The sequence below is a fragment of the Mytilus californianus genome, unplaced genomic scaffold, assembly GCF_021869535.1.
Source record: "Mytilus californianus isolate M0D057914Y unplaced genomic scaffold, xbMytCali1.0.p SCAF_6, whole genome shotgun sequence".
NCBI lineage: Eukaryota > Metazoa > Mollusca > Bivalvia > Mytilida > Mytilidae > Mytilus > Mytilus californianus.
In genome coordinates, this window is record NW_026262712.1 from 17,111,570 (window position 1) to 17,130,307 (window position 18,738).

An 18,738-nucleotide genomic window follows, 5' to 3' on the forward strand; every position below is an offset into this window, starting at 1 on the left:
AATTCTTTTCAGAAAAAGATACATGTATCCCTCGCTGACACTTTAAATATATACTGTTTATAATTTTATTAGAGAGTAAAAAAATCTTAACAAACTTCTTGTCTTTACTAATCAGATGATCAAAGTCTTCTAATCACTATATAAGACACATACTTTGTTTTTATTTCAATTACTGTTTGTCTAATTAAGATGGAGATTTACATTATTTTGCCCCAGGTTATAAATTGTACTCCATTGGCAGTTTTATAACCTATAATTAAGGTGGTTATCCAACAAAAGGATTAAATCATGTCTGTCATTATAATTATAAATTTTGATCTTTAAAATTAGCTGAACTAATTAATAATTCTACTTTTTTATATTTTCTTCAGAGAAAACTTCCAACAATGTAAATAACTATGCTAAAATATACCTGCTTTTAATGAATAAAAACAAAAAAGCTAACTTAAGTCAGTACGAAAGCAAAATTATTGAAAAAACCTTAAACATATATATAAGTGATTGATGAAATGCAATGTCATCTCTAATTCATGTTGAAAGTCAAAATTGCAAGATCTTTTTAATAATTCTGATCCTCAGTAAGAGATTCCATCTAGATAACAACTGTCAACTTATAATTTGGAAACAATGCTTTAAATGCTGTTTTTTTGGTAAAGTTCTAAATTTCTACTATACAAACGTTGATCAACATAATTGTGTTTAACTTAGTTTATTTTTTTTTTAAATTTTGAAACAATGTAATTGACAGTAATCGGAAAAGTAATGTAATTACTTTTGATAAAGTAATCGATTGCAATCGATTACATACAAAAATCTGAGTAATCGATTATTAATCGATTGCACAAAATACCTTCATGTAATCGATTATTAATCGATTACATTTGTCAGTAATCGTGCCCATCCCTGAGCCAGGATGTATCTGTTGATGGTCATTTGTGGTCATAACACACTGACATTGATTAGTCAACACTTCAATCTGAATCTCAACCTAATTGTCTAATTGAAATTTTGTATTCGTGAGGTGATTATATGCCCCCTCCGGCTGGGAGTATGATGATTTGCAGCATTAGACATGTATTGATACAGTATGTTAAGATGTGTTTATTATCCCTACACTTTGTAAATAAGTTTATAAATTTGACCATTGAAAGTACAATGAAAAAGGGCATGAAGTATTTGCTTTTGACATAAAGGAATTGGAAAATAGATTTTATGTTAGCTTAGATGCAGTGCAACAAAACAATGGAAATTAGTATATAGAAATTTCTTATTACTTTTACTCAGCAATTTCTTTTATTTCTTTTATTTATTTTATCGGGATCTATATATAAGATTGTATATAGGGTTACAATATAACAACAATCCCTCTTCAAAGTAAAAGAAAATATGAAAATTTATCAATTTGATATCTTGACATATGAAATTGAATTAATGAATTGAGATATTAGAAAGTATGATATTTAGCCTGGATTTATCAGAAATATAATGTATCGGTTAATACTAGCTTGACATAACAACTTTCCTTATCAAACAGCATGAAAGACAAATTTAAATCTCTCTCTATTTGTATAAAATATACATATCTAAAAAACGTTTAGTTCTGTGTTTTGGGGGAATGTATTAAACAAATATCTTTGTTTGGTAACTGTTTATTTAATTTGTGTGGATTTGTCTTAGTGATAAATAGAATTTTAATTTATGTGTCCATCAATTTATCTTGTAAATGACTCAATAAAATTCTCATTACATTCATCCACTGTAAAATGACTTTGTAATCTGGATTTAAAGTTTGTCAGGTATAAATTCTGAGCTAGTATATTGTGATGTATAAATCCTGAGCTAGTATATTGAGATGTATAAATTCGGAGATAATATAATGGTATTTTGATCTTTGTTCTGGTCATTTTAGAGCAAATATTATGTTTTACTGTTACATTTTACATCCATGATGGTAAATTTAATTTTTAAGAGATAGCAGGTTAAAGAAGATTAAATAGTCACAGTTTAATGTTGCAATCTGTCATTGTGATATTATGGAAAAGAGGAGATAATTTGTATTAATTCATGATACTATTCCCATACACAATTAATTACCCTTGACAAAATCCTAAGCAAAGAAACATCATATTTGTATTGCTGTCCTTCATTGCAAAGTCACAGTGAGGCTTTTCAACACACAGCAAAAGTTCAAGTTTAATACGGCACATATTACACCAATTTTAGTGAAATTCTAGGTTTTAGATTTCAATAAATCTTTTTAGTAACTCATTGAGTTTGAGATAGTGTGGTGTTCACTTGTTTGACTGTAGTAGATATATGACTGATTATAAGCTGAACCAGTCTTGTACTATTTGCCTGTTTATAAAAAAAAAGAGATGTGGTATGGTTGCCAATGAGACATTTATATATAATTCTCCACGAGAACAAATGACACAGAAATTAACACTTATAGGTCACCGTACGGCCTTCACCAATAAGTATAACCCATACTGCATAGTCAGCTATAAAAGGCCCCGAAATGACAAATGTAAAACAATTCAAACGAGAAAACTAACGGCCTGATTTATGTACAAAAATTTGGCCTTTTAAGGTGTACCAACTTTATTGTTTCTCATGATTGAGTGAAACTATCCTAATTGTTAAGTTTCAAAATAATCCCCCCAAAAAACATTCACATGTTGCCCATGTACTGTGCTCAACTTATTGGATACTGTTTCCACAGTTGGCTGATAAGAACCAGAGTTGACTTCAGTCTTCACATTTCTTTAGTTTTTACATCCTGGTCTTTTAATGGATCACATGGTCAATGCTCAGATACATATTCCTTTATAACTGATACTTATTGTATTGATGATAACAGTTGTTCTTTGGGATGGAATATCATGCTCCTTGTACTATTTAATATTTAAAAATTCATTTTCATGCCCTGAAGTAACCAAATAAATTATATAAATGTAACATACTAGTTTCTTTATCCATCTGCTTGAAAAAAAATGGTTTGTGGCTGATACAATTTTCTTAATTCAAATTTTAAGACTCAGCACATTTGTTCTTTAAACAAGGAATTATTTGAATCTAGAATAATTTTGAATTCTGGAAAATTGATTGGAAATGTATGATGAAAATTAACTCAACTAAATAGGGTTAGCCATGCATGCATGGCTAAGGTTAATTTTACTTTCACTGATATTTCAGTATTTAACTAACTAACCAACCTTAGCCATGCGCGCATGTCTAACCCTATTTAGTTGGGTTAGTTTTCATCATAAATCAATTTTCCAGAATTCAAAATTATTCCAGATCCAAATAATTCCTTGTTTTTATAACTATACACTAATTTACAGTAAAATTGTGCTTATTTTGTAGTGGTACATGGTTTTACACAATGTATTTACATTCCAGTTGAAAGAGAAAAGACTGTAAAATATCACATAGTACTGGCATGTAACAGTTTTAATAAGAAAATAGGGACAATGATGAACTAGAACCATGACATTGAACACTACGTTTTTAATATTTTGTTACTTTTTGCTATACAATGATTTTCTTAGTAAATCTGGATTGTGAATTGTTTAAGTTGACATAAACAATTTTGAACAGATCTACTTGTCAGCCAAGAGTGCCCTATAAAGTAAATTATGACACAGTCTTTACAATTTTTTTTTGTGAAGTGTTTTACTAAAACAATAATCCTAAAATATATATATAATCTGCATGGGTGCTTCAAAATAAAGAAGAAAGCAAAACTGTACTTAGAAAGCGGAGATAATTTATGGTTCAAAAACAAAACCAAATATTTGTAGGAGCAGTCATAGCAGTAAATTTTATAAAGATACCTACTATAGTTTGGTTTAAGCAATCAATATAGCACAGTTGAGTTACCTTCACTTATTTTGTTTAGAAACATCATAGTTTCATGTTAAACTTTGAATACATTTTTTTATACAGAATTTACTACAAATACAAACTTTCATGCATAATGTCTGGAAATGGTTTTTTGTCCCCCACTTGACGTGTTGTGGGGGACATAGAAATACCAGGCATCTGTCCATCCATCTGTCAGTACATCCGTCCGTATGTCCGTTCTTGTTAGCGCTCTCACATGTACAATTCTTGCCAGATGTTTATAAAACTTTTATCATACATAAATTTATATCAGCAATGTCTCGGACGAGTTCGAAAATCAGTGTCATAACCCCTTGGAAAATTACATCGTTAGCTCTCACGGGTACAATTCTTGCCAGATTTTTATGAAACTTATGTTGTAGGTTTTTATCAGCAATGTCTCTGACAAGTTCAAAAATCAGTGCCGATCAATCATTGTAAAAAGTGTTATGCCCCTTAGAAATATTAATTATATGGAAAATTGCATTGTTAGCACCCTCATGTGTAAAATTCTTGCCAGATTTTTATGAAACTTATATTGTAGGTTTATATCAGTAATTTCTAGGACAATTTCGAAAATCAGTGCTGAGTTATGGCCCTTTGAAATATTTATGATATGGAAAATTGCATTGTCAGCGCTCTCACATGTACAATTTTTGCCAGATTTTTATCAAATTCATATCGAAGGTTTATAACAGCAATGTCTCAGACAATTTTGAAAATAAATGTGGATCAAACATTTTTTGATGAGTTGTGCCCCTTGGAAATATTAAATATATCGAAAATTGCTCTCAAGTCTTCAACTCTCTAAAATAATTTTAAAAAGTTTTAAAGAACAAAAAAACATGTTTTTGTCCTTAGACAGATAAAATATGTACAATGGGGTGGGGGGGGTGGGGGGGGGGGTGGGAATTTGAACTCTATAGTATCAGAAGTTTGCCCATATTACCATCTGTAGTAATGTTACTGTGTAATGAGCCATGTATCTTCTGACTTTTGAAATAATCATAGTGTTAACTGTTAAGTATTGTGGATCTCTACATGTCTTTGGGATTTTTTTGTCATTGGGTTGATGTCTTCCTTTAATTCATAATTGTTATTTCTCATTTTCAGCAGTATTTTTCTGTAAAGATATGGATATAATTTTATAAAGTTTTCATGATTCATTACATTTTTACTTTCAGTTTCCAACGGATTTATTTAAGTCTAACTTAACAAAGCATGTTACAGCAGAGGATCATGGAATGAATGTAGAGGTATGTAAAAACAAAACAAAACAAAACATGTCTATGTACAAGTATGAGATATAACAATGAATGTAGAGGTATGTAAAACAAAACAAACAAAACATGTCTATGTACAAGTATGAGATATAACAAGGAATGTAGAGGTATGTAAAACAAAACAAACAAAACATGTCAATAAACAAGTATGAGATATAACAATGAATGTAGATGTATGTAAAAACAAAACAAAACAAAACATGTCTATGTACAAGTATGAGATATAACAATGAATGTAGATGTATGTAAAAACAAAACAAACAAAACATGTCTATGTACAAGTATGAGATATAACAATGAATGTAGAGGTATGTAAAACCAAAACAAAACAAAACATGTCTATGTACAAGTATGAGATATAACAATGAATGTAGAGGTATGTAAAACAAAACAAAATCAAAACATGTCTATGTACAAGTATTAGATATAACAATGAATGTAGAGGTATGTAAAAACAAACAAGCAAAATTAACATATGTATGTTCAAGTATGTAAAAACAAAACAAAACAAAACATGTGTATGTACAAGTATGAGATATAACAATGAATGTAGATGTATGTAAAAACAAAACAAACAAAACATGTCTATGTACAAGTATGAGATATAACAATGAATGTAGATGTATGTAAAAACAAAACAAACAAAACATGTCTATGTACAAGTATGAGATATAACAATGAATGTAGATGTATGTAAAAACAAAACAAACAAAACATGTCTATGTACAAGTATGAGATATAACAATGAATGTAGATGTATGTAAAAACAAAACAAAACAAAACATGTGTATGTACAAGTATGAGATATAACAATGAATGTAGATGTATGTAAAAACAAAACAAAACAAAACATGTCTATGTACAAGTATTAGATATAACAATGAATGTAGAGGTATGTAAAAACAAACAAGCAAAATTAACATATGTATGTTCAAGTATGGGATATAACAATGAATGTGGAGGAATGTGAAAAAAACCAAGCAAAACATGTGTATGTAAGAGTATGGGATATAGCAATGAATGTAGAGGTATGTAAAAACAAAGGAAAAATTATGTGTATGTACAAGTATGTTAAAAACAATTAGTGAAGGGGTATGTGAAAACAAACAAACAAGACGTGTATTAATACAAGTAGGTGAAACAAAAACAATAAGTGTAATGGTTTGTAAAAGCAAACAGACAAAACATGTGTATGTATAAGTATGTGAAATAATAATTTTAGTGATATGTAAAGTTAACAAACAAAACATGTGTATGTACAAATATGTGAAAAAACAATTTTATGTAATGATATGTAAAGGCTAACAAATAGAACAAGTGTATGTTCAAGTTTGCGAAATCACAATGAGTGTAGTAATATGTAAAAAACAAACAAACATACAGAGCATGTGTATGTACATATATGAGAAATAACAATGAGTATATAGATATGTGATAACAAATAAACAGTAGCTTACTATGCAGTATAGGTTTTGTTGAGAGTTGTCTCATTTGCAATCATACCACATCTCCTTTTTTTTTTATAAAACATGGTCATACATCCTTGCTAAAATAATATTTTGGAATTGCACAACACAATTATTTCTCAGACTGTATATGACGACTTTACACTAAATCAGTTGGATGTCGACTGATTGATATTTTACTCTGATAATTATTCATTAGTTCAAATTTGATTTGACCTAGCTGGGAGTACTCTTAGATGCGTTTTTATGCCCCACCTACGATAGTAGTAGGGGCATTATGTTTTCTGGTCTGTGTGTCCGTTCGTTTGTCTGTCCGTCCGTTCTTCCGTCTGGCCGTCTGTCCCGCTTCAGGTTAAAGTTTTTGGTCAAGGTAGTTTTTGATGAAGTTGAAGTCCAATCAACTTGAAACTTAGTCCACATGTTCCCTATGATATGATCTTTCTAATTTTAATGCCAAATTAGAGTTTTTACCCCAATTTCACAGTCCACTGAACATAGAAAATGATAGTGCGAGTGGGGCATCCGTGTACTATGGACACATTCTTGTTGGTCTTTTTGTTAGGGTCTTTTGGTTTTTTTTTTATGCTTTTTGTATGAACATGTCACATTGTTTATGTGCCTATTTAAAATCAGGAGCCTGTAATTCAGTGGTTGTAGTTGGTTGCTGTCTGCTATATTTCCTTTTTGTTTATTATATTTAGCATGAATCAGGTCATTAGTTTCTCTTTTCAATTGTTTCACATTTTGTCATGCATTGGCCATTTATAGCTTACTATACACTATGGATTTTGCTCATTGTTGAAGGCTGCCTGGGGGACCTGTAGTTTTTTACATCATTGGCCTTTGGCCTCTAGTGAGGAGTTGTCTCATTGGCAAATGTACCACATCTCCTTATTTTTAATGTTCATACAAAACAAACTGCACCAGATAACTGAAATCACAGAATAAACAAGAGAATTTTCATGCTTCTTTTAGGAAAATTTGACAAGTAACAATATACAAATAAGATTGAATTAAAGAATAAAGTGAGATGAAGAAATAAGGCATGAACACTCCATAACTAAAAATATGATATTTTACATCTAAAACAGGGATACACACTACTTCTTATTAGTGCATTGTAATATGTAATACTAGTACATGTTTATAATAAGATGGATTTAGATATACCACAACTGACAACACTCCAGAAACCTAACATATCTCTGCATTTATGTCAGTTAAAGCTGTGTCTGGATAAAAGTAGTATACTCATAGTCAAAAGTTTAGAAAGAAATCATAAACAAAGCTTATTATGCAACTTCAAAGTTTGTTACCTTTGATAAGCTGTACTATGACTTTCTTTTTTGTATCTTACTGCTGAGAAATACTTGTATATTAATAAATTTCAGCAAGTACACAAAATGTTAGACTTGAGATTGCTACAGAAATCCATTCACAGAACAAGAAACCTCCACACAGGAGAGTGGAATACCAAAGTTATTAGGAAAGCTCTGTTCCTTATGGACCATCATGCTCTTACGTGAGTAATTCAATGTTTAATTAGATTGTATGGAACACTGAAATAATCGTAAACCTTTGGTTATACAGTGTTCTCTTAATCTCATTCATTGTAACTTGTTCTTAAACTATGCTTGTTGAAACCAATTATGCAAGAATAATATGCTTTAAGTAGTGATGGGACAACAGAAGTTTAGAAAATATGAGATGAATAAATAAGTTCAGATTGTAAGGGGTTTAAAGCATCTTTTAAAGAAAAGCCAAATCTTTTGAAGGTTTTTTTTTTTGCCTGGGAGAAGTAAAACTTTTAAGGTCAATCGAAGATGTGCCGACTCAGTTGAAAATGAAAGATAAAGAATCATGTACACATATTCAATTGAATGTGAAAATGGAAATAAATGTAGTTTCTTTTTTTTCAGGTTTGAAGAAATATATAATATGAGAATAGCATACAAAGCATTTGAAGGCGAGGATATGAGGGGTATGCCGTTAGAGGAACGTATGATGCTGGGAGCTCTTAAGGTATTCAAATTCATCAGCACAAAATATATTAATAAAAATTAGTAGTACTATGCCAACTAAGATTTGCTTGAGTTTCCAAATTTGATAGAGAGTTTTGTTTTCAAATGTCAAATTTGGGTTAATTTTCACAATGATCTAAATGATCAATGAAGTTGCATTCATTGTTTGTATCATCTCTGATTAGATGAAATGTAATATAATCCATATATGTGAGGATGCTGAGAAGAAGTTTTGGATTTTCCATGTAAATACCACCCCAGTATGATGTTATAGTCATCTAATTTTTGTTAGATAAATAGCCAGTTAGGCATGAATGCGGTTTTACAAGTAATTCATGTAGGTGTATGGTACATGTATTTCAATGATTTTTAATTTTTTTTAGATGTCAAAAAATAATTTATTTTCTATGATGAGTATAATACTGACTATCAAAAGAAAGGTAACATTTTTCAAAGACAATAATTGTCTTTGAAATTAGTTTTTCTGAATTCTGTTGGAACTAGAAAACTTACTCCTTTAAGCATTCAAATAACTGACGTGTGACGATTTTATTGTCAGATGAAAACACAAAATCTCAAAATTCTGTATTCTTGAGTTGATCAATTTTATCTAAATATACAAATTTTATCTTTAAAAATAAGTATTGACTGTAAAATTTACATATATAACCCAATAAAATGGACAAGGACTGATGTAGTTAGATGATTAAGGTCCATAGAAAACTGATTAGACATATTGTCCAACAGATCTTCAACTTTATTTGCTAAAGTGATAAAATAAATTAAATGGAAATGATTTGTTAAAAGATCAATCAAACATAGTGTTGCCAGTTACTCTCCTTGTGATAGAGTATAGTTATCAAATAAATCATTTGTGACTACAATATTACAATACATAATTATATTTAGAAAGGAAAGAAGTTATTTGCTAGCGTCAATGTTGACAAAGAGTTTCACAATTATATTTAGAAAATTACTTTACCAATAGTTGAGATGATTGACACATTAGTATTGTGAAATTTCTCAACAATAAATTACAGTATAAACTCAAAAAGACAATCTTTTTTTAACAGTGACAGCAGCACCTGTTACATGTAGTAGTTTTTATTAAACCATTTTTAAGATTGAGTTTGTGATTAAAATTACACAAATTCAAGATTTTCTTGTGTTTCTGCATATTTTGGGAGAGAAAAAAGGGCCGGAAAAAAATCTACACTTTTTGTTATTTTCTGAAAAGTACTGGTTGACAGATGTTATATGTTTCACATAAGAATGGAAATCATATTTGGACCAGAAAAAGAATTCTTATGTACTTTGTCCTTTATATCAAGAGTCTAATGACAATTGAGTGTATAATGTTGGAAGTCTTACAATTTGCCATCGTCTCCTATTAATTATTGTCACTTTGTAGAGTGACATTAATTTGTTATATATATAAAAATAAGGAGATGTGGTATGATTGCCGATGAGATAACTATCCACCAAAGTTCAAATGAAGTGGATGTAACCAATTATTAGGCAACCATACAGCCTTTAACAATGAGAAAAACCCATACGTATAGTCGGCTATAAAAGACCTCGACATGAACCAACAACAACCACTGAACTACAGGCTCCTGACTTGGGACATGCACATAGAGAATGTGGCGGGGTTAAACTAGTTGAAGGGGCCAACCCTCCCCTTACCTGGGACAATGGTGCAACGGCACAACACAAGAACAAATTATACAAAACAATAAATGAAAAACAAATTTAAGAGACAGTAATAAATGACAACCACTAAATTACAGGCTCTTGACTTGTAACAGGCACATATAGAATGTGGTGGGGTTAAACTTGTTTGCTGGTGCCAAATATGTTCATTTCTTTAAGATTTTTATGTAATAGGATACAGAAGAAAGCAGAACTCTTTAAAGTGACATAATACATGAAAATGGTAACATGAATAATTGAACGTTGCTATTAAGGAATGTTTCTAATTGGTCCAAGTTACAGTAACCGACCTTGATAATTATAAGTTTTCCATTGACATCCTGAGGATTCACCTACCAAGGGTGACAATAGTATTATAACCCTCACGACAGTCAAAAACTCCTCCATTTGTGAATTCCCAAAGTTGTCTGCATTTAACAGAAAAAGTCATTTTATTAAATGTTGCTTTAATAAACTTATTCATATTGCTTATATAAGATAGTTGTCACATTCATAGTTGCTTCCCTGATTTCCTAAAATCTAGTCAAGGTTTTTGGTCAATTAAAGCAGTCATCTTTGTCAGTGGTCATTCAGAATTGTTGGCTTGTGAGAGTTGTTTTCCTTGGGGCTTTACAACCCTAACAAATTGACAATTCTGGATGTCTACCTCCTAAGAAGACCATAATTGTACATGACCAAAAGTATTAGTACAACATCGCAACTGACCACACAAACCACGTACAACCACTTCTGCCTAAAAACAGATTTACAAAGACAAACAACAGCAAAGTACAGGCACAAAATGTGGTGGTTTTTAAACACAAACCTCATCCTTTTCCTTTATGTGATGCAATAAATGAATTGACATTCTTGAAAAATAAAATATTAATTAAATGACTGAGGTTTGTCTATTGATTTCCTTAAGAATTGTTAAGGTAGACAAATAAACAGTTTATGACAAGTAGAATTATTGTTCCTTTATATCTCTGATGATTTAAGATACCTGTATTTCACATAGAGGTGTTATAACTAGTAGAATTAAATAAATAACTTTTCTGTCAAGTATTATGTGATAATAATGTTCAACATGAATTTTAAACAATGATACAATATTCGTTGGTGAATTTAATACTTTAGTTGTTGGTTTTTTATACCTGAATAACTTTTCTTTTACACTGGCATGCATATAACCTTTTCCTTTTTAAACAAATTACAAATTCATACTTCCTATTCAATGGGAGATAACTCCAGTTGTATTTTGCATCACTGCAGCCTAGGGTTTTTAATGTTACTGGTGACAAATTATTTCACATCAAAGTTCAGATTTCATGATTGTACATTATTTTGGAGATAAAAAATTTTGAATTTGTTAATTCAGTTTTATCTCAACTATGCAAATTAGCTCTAGTTACCTTTCCACATGGTAGGTATTAGCATATTAAGATAAACAACTGACAGGTTCTCTTTAATTGTGCACAGTCTAGAAATACATGGCCAGGTCTGATTTGGGATGTTAACTCAATGATTCATAGTTTATTGGAACTGAAGTGTAATTTTCTTTAAAGTTGCCCTTCAAATGGATTACAAAATTAAGACAAATTTGAAGACCATCTGAACCTCATCATTTTTTCATCAAATCATATTTGTAAACGTATTTCTGATAATTTAAATCTTTTTGACTAAATTAATTAGATGCAAACCACTGAAATGTAAGAAAATAACATTTAATAAACCGATCAATGTCCGGTTCAAGATAGTTTAGCTGTCACCTGAACAGGTAAATTTCAGCTGTTCGACAACTAATTAGCCTTGATTAAAATGAGAAGGTATTAAAGTAGGGGTTGTTTTGATTGTACTTAATGATCATGTCACTTTTATGACCGGAAATATGTGGCTGTTAAAGGCAAAAGGTTGGGTCAAAAAGATCGCGAATTATGTTAAAATGACCGTCTTTTAAGAAAGCCTTGAAAACTAAAAAGTAGATGTCCGTTTCATGCTTTGCCCAGCCGGACTTTTACCAGACATTATACAAATGTCCGGAATATATAACCGTTTTGGAAGCCTTGACCTCATGCTGTTCACACAGTTTACATTTGTGATTTCTAAAGGAAAACCAGTTTATGAGGTTTAATTTTTGTGTTTTTCTTGTCTTGGATATCCTTATACAATGTATATCTAAATTATTTAAAGATGATATATTTAGGAGTCCATCTTGATTGCAAAATTAGTGAAAAGTTACCCCTTGCAAAAATTTCAACTTGATGTTACTAAGTATACAACAAAGAAAAAAATAATGTACTGAAGAGAGATCATATATTTTATAAAATATAGAGTCAACTATCTGTGTGTTTTTATCTTTTTTATATAACTTAAGAAATTAAAAAAAAAAAACATTCTTGAAATATTTGTTTGCCTAATGACATAAAATAAATGACAACAAAAATCTCCCAAATAATAATGAGTAATGTTTGATTACAGATGTGTGGGAGAAGTATAGCACCACTAAAGATGATGCACAGGATCAAACATATGTCGGTACATTTTGAGGAGCCAGATCGGATGCAGTTGTTTGAATTTCTAGATCTTGTATTATGGTAAGATGCACTCAGTATATGTAAATATATTTAATTGACATAGGTATGTAAGTTTGAAGAGGAGAAGGTCTAATTAGAAAATACTTTTATTTAATTGGCATAGGTATATAAGTTTGAAGAGGAGAATGTCTAATTGAAAAACCTTTTTTAACCCTTGACTTTTGAAATCACAACATATGTTAAATCCTTCAAATGACATTCTTCAGATGTCCAGAAGATATCTATCAAATATCAGTTGTTGAAAATGTTGTCTTAGATATTTGTTTATACCTTCAGATATCTTGCATTTAATAAAAACTGCAAAAACTGCCTCATTAAAAAATGTTCCATTGATAATCTCTTAATATTTGTGTTCTCTTTATGTGATGTCATAGACATGGCCGCATTTTTATCTATGCTGACATCATCAATGGTCAAATAAGAGAGAACCACAGATATTTTTCTCTTATGACGAACCAATTAAAACAAAACTAAAAAGATTGACCCGGAAATATTTCAAATATTATAGTAATTAGAGTAAGTGTTGATTTGATAATACCAAGACAACTTTCCTTTACTTACAGGGCTGATTTGTATGAAGAATTCACGTTTGATAGCATGGAAAAAGCAGAAGGAAAAGAAGGAGATCTGTTCAAGGTAAGACATTGTATATACCATTAATGATTGCTTCTTGTATATCAGTTAGTGACATAATCAACAAGTGTTCAACATAACATTCTGCTGACATTTGTGAAAGTATTTTTAAAAAAATCTGGGCTAAAATATGCTTGTTTCTGGTTCCAGAAAAACACTTTTTAAAATGTGTAATCTAAATGATTCTTTCAACTAGACTTGTTTTATATTCATTCTAAGATAAGTGAAATATCTCCCTGAAGTCACAAGGGTTTTTGAAGAGTTTGATACTAGTGCTGATCAACTTTTTTGTTTAGGAGTTATGCCCCTTGGAAATAGAAATTATATGGAGAATTATAAACATTGTCAAGCATATCTCAAGCCTACATTTCTTGTAGGATAATTATGAAAAAGTTTAGAATAACTAAACTAATTTTTGTTTTGGACTTATGCCCTTCTTCAAATAGAATATGTGCATTGGCAGGGGGCAATGGAAAGCTGTTCCTTTATTGTTTTGGTAGGTTATTGTTTCATTGATATTTACATGAAATCTACTTTCAATCATTTTAAGTACAGAAAATTTTGTGCAAAACGCTAAAATTTTACACTTAAAATTCTGGAAGTCCTCAGTCAAAAGTTCGATAAAATGTTGCTCACACAAAGCAGATGTAAGTTAATTTCATTTGATTGTGTCCACATTATATTCTTTAAAGTTCACTTTGTTGTTTTTTTTTCAAGTAAGACAGATTTTAAAGTGATTAGTAAATGGATAGAATAAAGATATGTTGTCAAGTTTTGTCATTATGCAATCAGTGAATTAAATGTTGGTTATAGATTTACTTGAGTTCATGTTTAGAACTTGTCTATATAGAACAAACCTCACCTTCAAAAAGATAATTTATTTGCTACATAGAATTATAGGTAAGTCATTTTTTAGATGTTTACTTTAAACACATATTTTGCATTGGAAGCATTTGTTGAATTTTGAAAACATTAAGTGAAAAGTAAGATTATCTTAGCAGTGATTTTTACTTTTGTATAAATAATCCAATCAAATGCCATTATTAACTGCATGGCAGAAGCTATGAGCTGGTGTAGTAATCGTCTGAAAGAAAACTTGTGTCTAAGTTTTCTCAGCTCCCATTGTAGGGAATGATTTATTAATTGGTCTGCCGCTTGATAATCTTGAGTTGTCAGGAGTAAGCTATTTTTACATCTGCCATGTATCCACAACCTGTTTGCCGGTAGTTGGAAATTTTACAACACTCATTGTACAAGGAGTATTTTCATCAAAGTTTTCTCAGCTCCTATTGAAGGGAATTATCTAATATTTGGTGTGCAGCTTGATAATGTTGGGTTGTAGCATGTAAGCATTTTTTACATCTGCCATGTAGCCACTTTCTATTTGTCGATAGTTTGAAATTTAACAATACTAATTGTACATGGAAAATTTTCATCAAAGTTTTCTTGGCTTTTAGGAAAGGGAATTGTTTAATATTTGGTCTGCAGCGTTATGATTTTGAGTTGTACTGAGAAATTATTGTTTAGGTGTAACCACTTCTTGTTTGCAGAAAGCTTTTCCAGTCACTTAAGACATCTAGATCCTATATTATTGAACATCCATCTGCTTCTTCATTTCTACAAGTCCCTTATATATTTCTTGCTTAATTTTTCAATTTTGTAACACTGCTATAACTACAGTTATTAAAGTAAAGAAGATTTGTCACAATACATTCCATTCTTTTATAGCAATTTTACTTAAAGACAAAATTTACAAAAAAAACAACCAAAAAGAAACTAATGTATCAAATCTATCATACTCAAAACTACTGTTCTAAATGGGAAAACTACTGTTCTGAATGGGAAAACTACTGTTCTGAATGGGAAAAATACTGTTCTGAATGGGAAAAATACTGTTCTAAATGGGAAAACTACTGTTCTGAATGGGAAAAATACTGTTCTGAATGGGAAAAATACTGTTCTGAATGGAAAAAATACTGTTCTGAATGGGAAAAAAATTTCTAGGTATATCCTATTAGTGGTCACCAGGTAGAAAAATTCAGATAACACAATGTACACATAAAACATTTAGGACAGAACAGAGACCCAGTTAGACCCTCCTGCATCTATTGTGAATAATATCCAGCATGATCTGATGACATTGTGGCATCCAGGAAAAGCTTTCCATCCTTAATGTCTCTTCCTCTATCATTGTGCTGTAGTAGTTTACTAGAGATGACTTATTCTTGACCTCTGTCCTCTATCATTGTGCTGTAGTAGTTTACTAGAGATGACTTATTCTTGACCTCTGTCCTCTATCATTATGCTGTAGTAGTTTACTAGAGATGACTTATTCTTGACCTCTGTCCTCTATCATTGTGCTGTAGTAGTTTACTAGAGATGACTTATTCTTGACCTCTGTGCTCTATCATTTTTATGCTGTAGTAGTATACTAGAGATGACTTATTCTTGACCTCTGTCCTTTATCATTATGCTGTAGTAGTTTACTAGAGATGACTTATTCTTGACCTCTGTCCTCTATCATTATGCTGTAGTAGTTTACTAGAGATGACTTATTCTTGACCTCTGTGCTCTATCATTATGCTGTAGTAGTTTACTAGAGATGACTTATTCTTGACCTCTGTCTATCATTATGCTGTAGGAGTTTACAAGAGATGACTTATTCTTGACCTCTGTCCTCTATCATTATGCTGTAGGAGTTTACTAGAGATGACTTATTCTTGACCTCTGTCCTCTATCATTATGCTGTAGTAGTTTACTAGAGATGACTTATTCTTGACCTCTGTCCTCTATCATTATGCTGTAGTAGTATACTAGAGATGACTTATTCTTGACCTCTGTCCTCTATCATTGTGCTGTAGTAGTTCACTAGAGATGACTTATTCTTGACCTCTGTCCTCTATCATTATGCTGTAGGAGTTTACTAGAGATGACTTATTCTTGACCTCTGTCCTCTATCATTATGCTGTAGTAGTTCACTAGAGATGACTTATTCTTGACCTCTGTCCTCTATCATTGTGCTGTAGTAGTTCACTAGAGATGACTTATTCTTGATCTCTGTCCTCTATCATTATGCTGTAGGAGTTTACTAGAGATGACTTATTCTTGACCTCTGTCCTCTATCATTATGCTGTAGTAGTTTACTAGAGATGACTTATTCTTGACCTCTGTCCTCTATCATTGTGCTGTAGTAGTTCACTAGAGATGACTTATTCTTGACCTCTGTCCTCTATCATTATGCTGTAGTAGTTTACTAGAGATGACTTATTCTTGACCTCTGTCCTCTGTCATTATGCTGTAGTAGTTTACTAGAGATGACTTATTCTTGACCTCTGTCCTCTATCATTATGCTGTAGGAGTTTACTAGAGATGACTTATTCTTGACCTCTGTGCTCTATCATTATGCTGTAGTAGTTTACTAGAGATGACTTAGTCTTGACCTCTGTGCTTCAATATTTGTACAGTCAGATATTTGTTTGACTAAATAAAAGTATTTAGAATCTAAAAAAAATCAGTACTTTAAATGAGTGCATTGTGCACTTAAATAAAAAAAATATTAATTAAATATAATGTCTGCTTGCAAATAGAATTGGCTCTCTTCAACTGCAGAAATTAAATCTCATGACTTGCTATTCTTTTGAAACATGACTCGATAATTTTTCTTGAACCCATTGACCATAAAAGACCCCCAATGAAAAAATGCCAAGCTCTTTTTGAAATGATTGTAAAGTTGATAAAACAAAGGTGATAAGTTTTAAAGGTCTTTGTATATTTGTCCCTTCTTATTGGTTTAAAGTATCATTTGGGTTTTAAGTTCAGATTTTATAAATCCTGTTAAATCAGATAAATGTTTTAATCTGGATATTGTTGTAAATATTATTATTTTGTAACATTATCGTAACATCATTTTTGTTGTAACAAAAAATCTTTTTCAGTACATGCTGGGGCCCTATTTAGGATATAAAAAAATATGAGTTATTCTCGATCTTATTCAACTGAAATATTTTAAGTAAAATGACATTTGACATATGATATGTATTTTATCTTTTTAAAATTAAAATTGCTGGTTTTTTAAATTTAAAATTTCTATTGTAAACTCTTCAAAGCACCCTATTGTGGTATAAGTGTTACTTTGAAACACTGCTGTTAAACAGATAAATATCGTTACTTTTTTAACTTTGAAAAATATAATGGGAATAATAGAACAAACAGATTTAGCTACACTCATTAACTTTATGCCAAATAAAAGACTAAAAGTGCTGATGATTTGTCATTGTTAAAACATTTTGTGTTTTGTCAGTATGATCCTTGAAACTTATTCGTAACACTAAAGTTTCCATTTTTAGTGGCACAGTAAATATTGAAAATCTTGTAAGACAAATTAGGAGCAAGTTTACTGAAAGAATATTATTATTGTTTAGGATTACATGAAAAATGCTTGTGATATATGTGTAATTAGAAGCTGTCGTTTCTGGTGCATTGGTTAAATGTGAGATTTACATAGAATGAAATTAAAATTGAATATGATTTATGGATTATAATAACAGTAATAACATAGGATTAAGCAAAGTTAAATATACTCTAACTATATATTAACCTTGGAAGTAATAATGGGTATTCTGCATGAATTTAATGGAATATAAATAAAAAAATTCAAGGATATGTTTTATTGGAATTAATCTAATATTGCCTCTTTTCTTATGGAATAAATGAATACTAAATTCTTGTGTATAAAGAAATAAAAATATGAAAGAATATCAAGATGTAAGTACCTTTTGTAGACTTTAAAAAAATCATTTAACTTAATATATTTGGTCCAGTTTCTAATTCTTCATGAATGAAAATTTTGACCCTGGAGATGAAAAAAAAATGGTAAGATTGCTGTCTGAAAATATTCAAAGATGATAATTCCTTTCACTTTCAAACATTAGGTTACTTTAATCATATGATTTTGTGTGTCTGATATTTGCTGACTTGCCAGGTAAGGATATAACATAATCAGACTTATAGGATTTACTGGACTTTACTACTACTGCATGTAGCTCTTTGTCATATATTTCGTTTTGGTTTTGTTTTTGAATAAACAAGGCTGTTGGTTTTCTTGTTTCACATTTTGTCATTTCGGGGCCTTTCATAGCTGACTATACAGTATTGGTTTTCTCTC

General features: G+C 30.5%; 1 protein-coding gene across 8 annotated transcripts in view; it reads left to right on the forward strand.

Moving 5' to 3' along the window:
* LOC127705752 (uncharacterized) overlaps positions 1-18,738 on the forward strand; it is a 67,531-nt gene that overhangs the window by 22,147 nt on the left and 26,646 nt on the right. For 5 of the 8 annotated variants that reach the window (XM_052210102.1, XM_052210101.1, XM_052210100.1 and 2 more), the window contains 5 exons: positions 5,070-5,141; positions 8,026-8,156; positions 8,554-8,656; positions 12,826-12,941; positions 13,505-13,577. In XM_052210102.1, the coding sequence (XP_052066062.1) occupies positions 5,070-5,141; positions 8,026-8,156; positions 8,554-8,656; positions 12,826-12,941; positions 13,505-13,577 (495 nt within the window). Of the gene's footprint in view, positions 1-5,069; positions 5,142-5,182; positions 5,210-6,033; positions 6,061-8,025; positions 8,157-8,553; positions 8,657-12,825; positions 12,942-13,504; positions 13,578-18,217; positions 18,339-18,738 lie in introns of those variants that run through there. The other 3 variants (XM_052210107.1, XM_052210106.1, XM_052210108.1) reach the window with 3 other exon arrangements.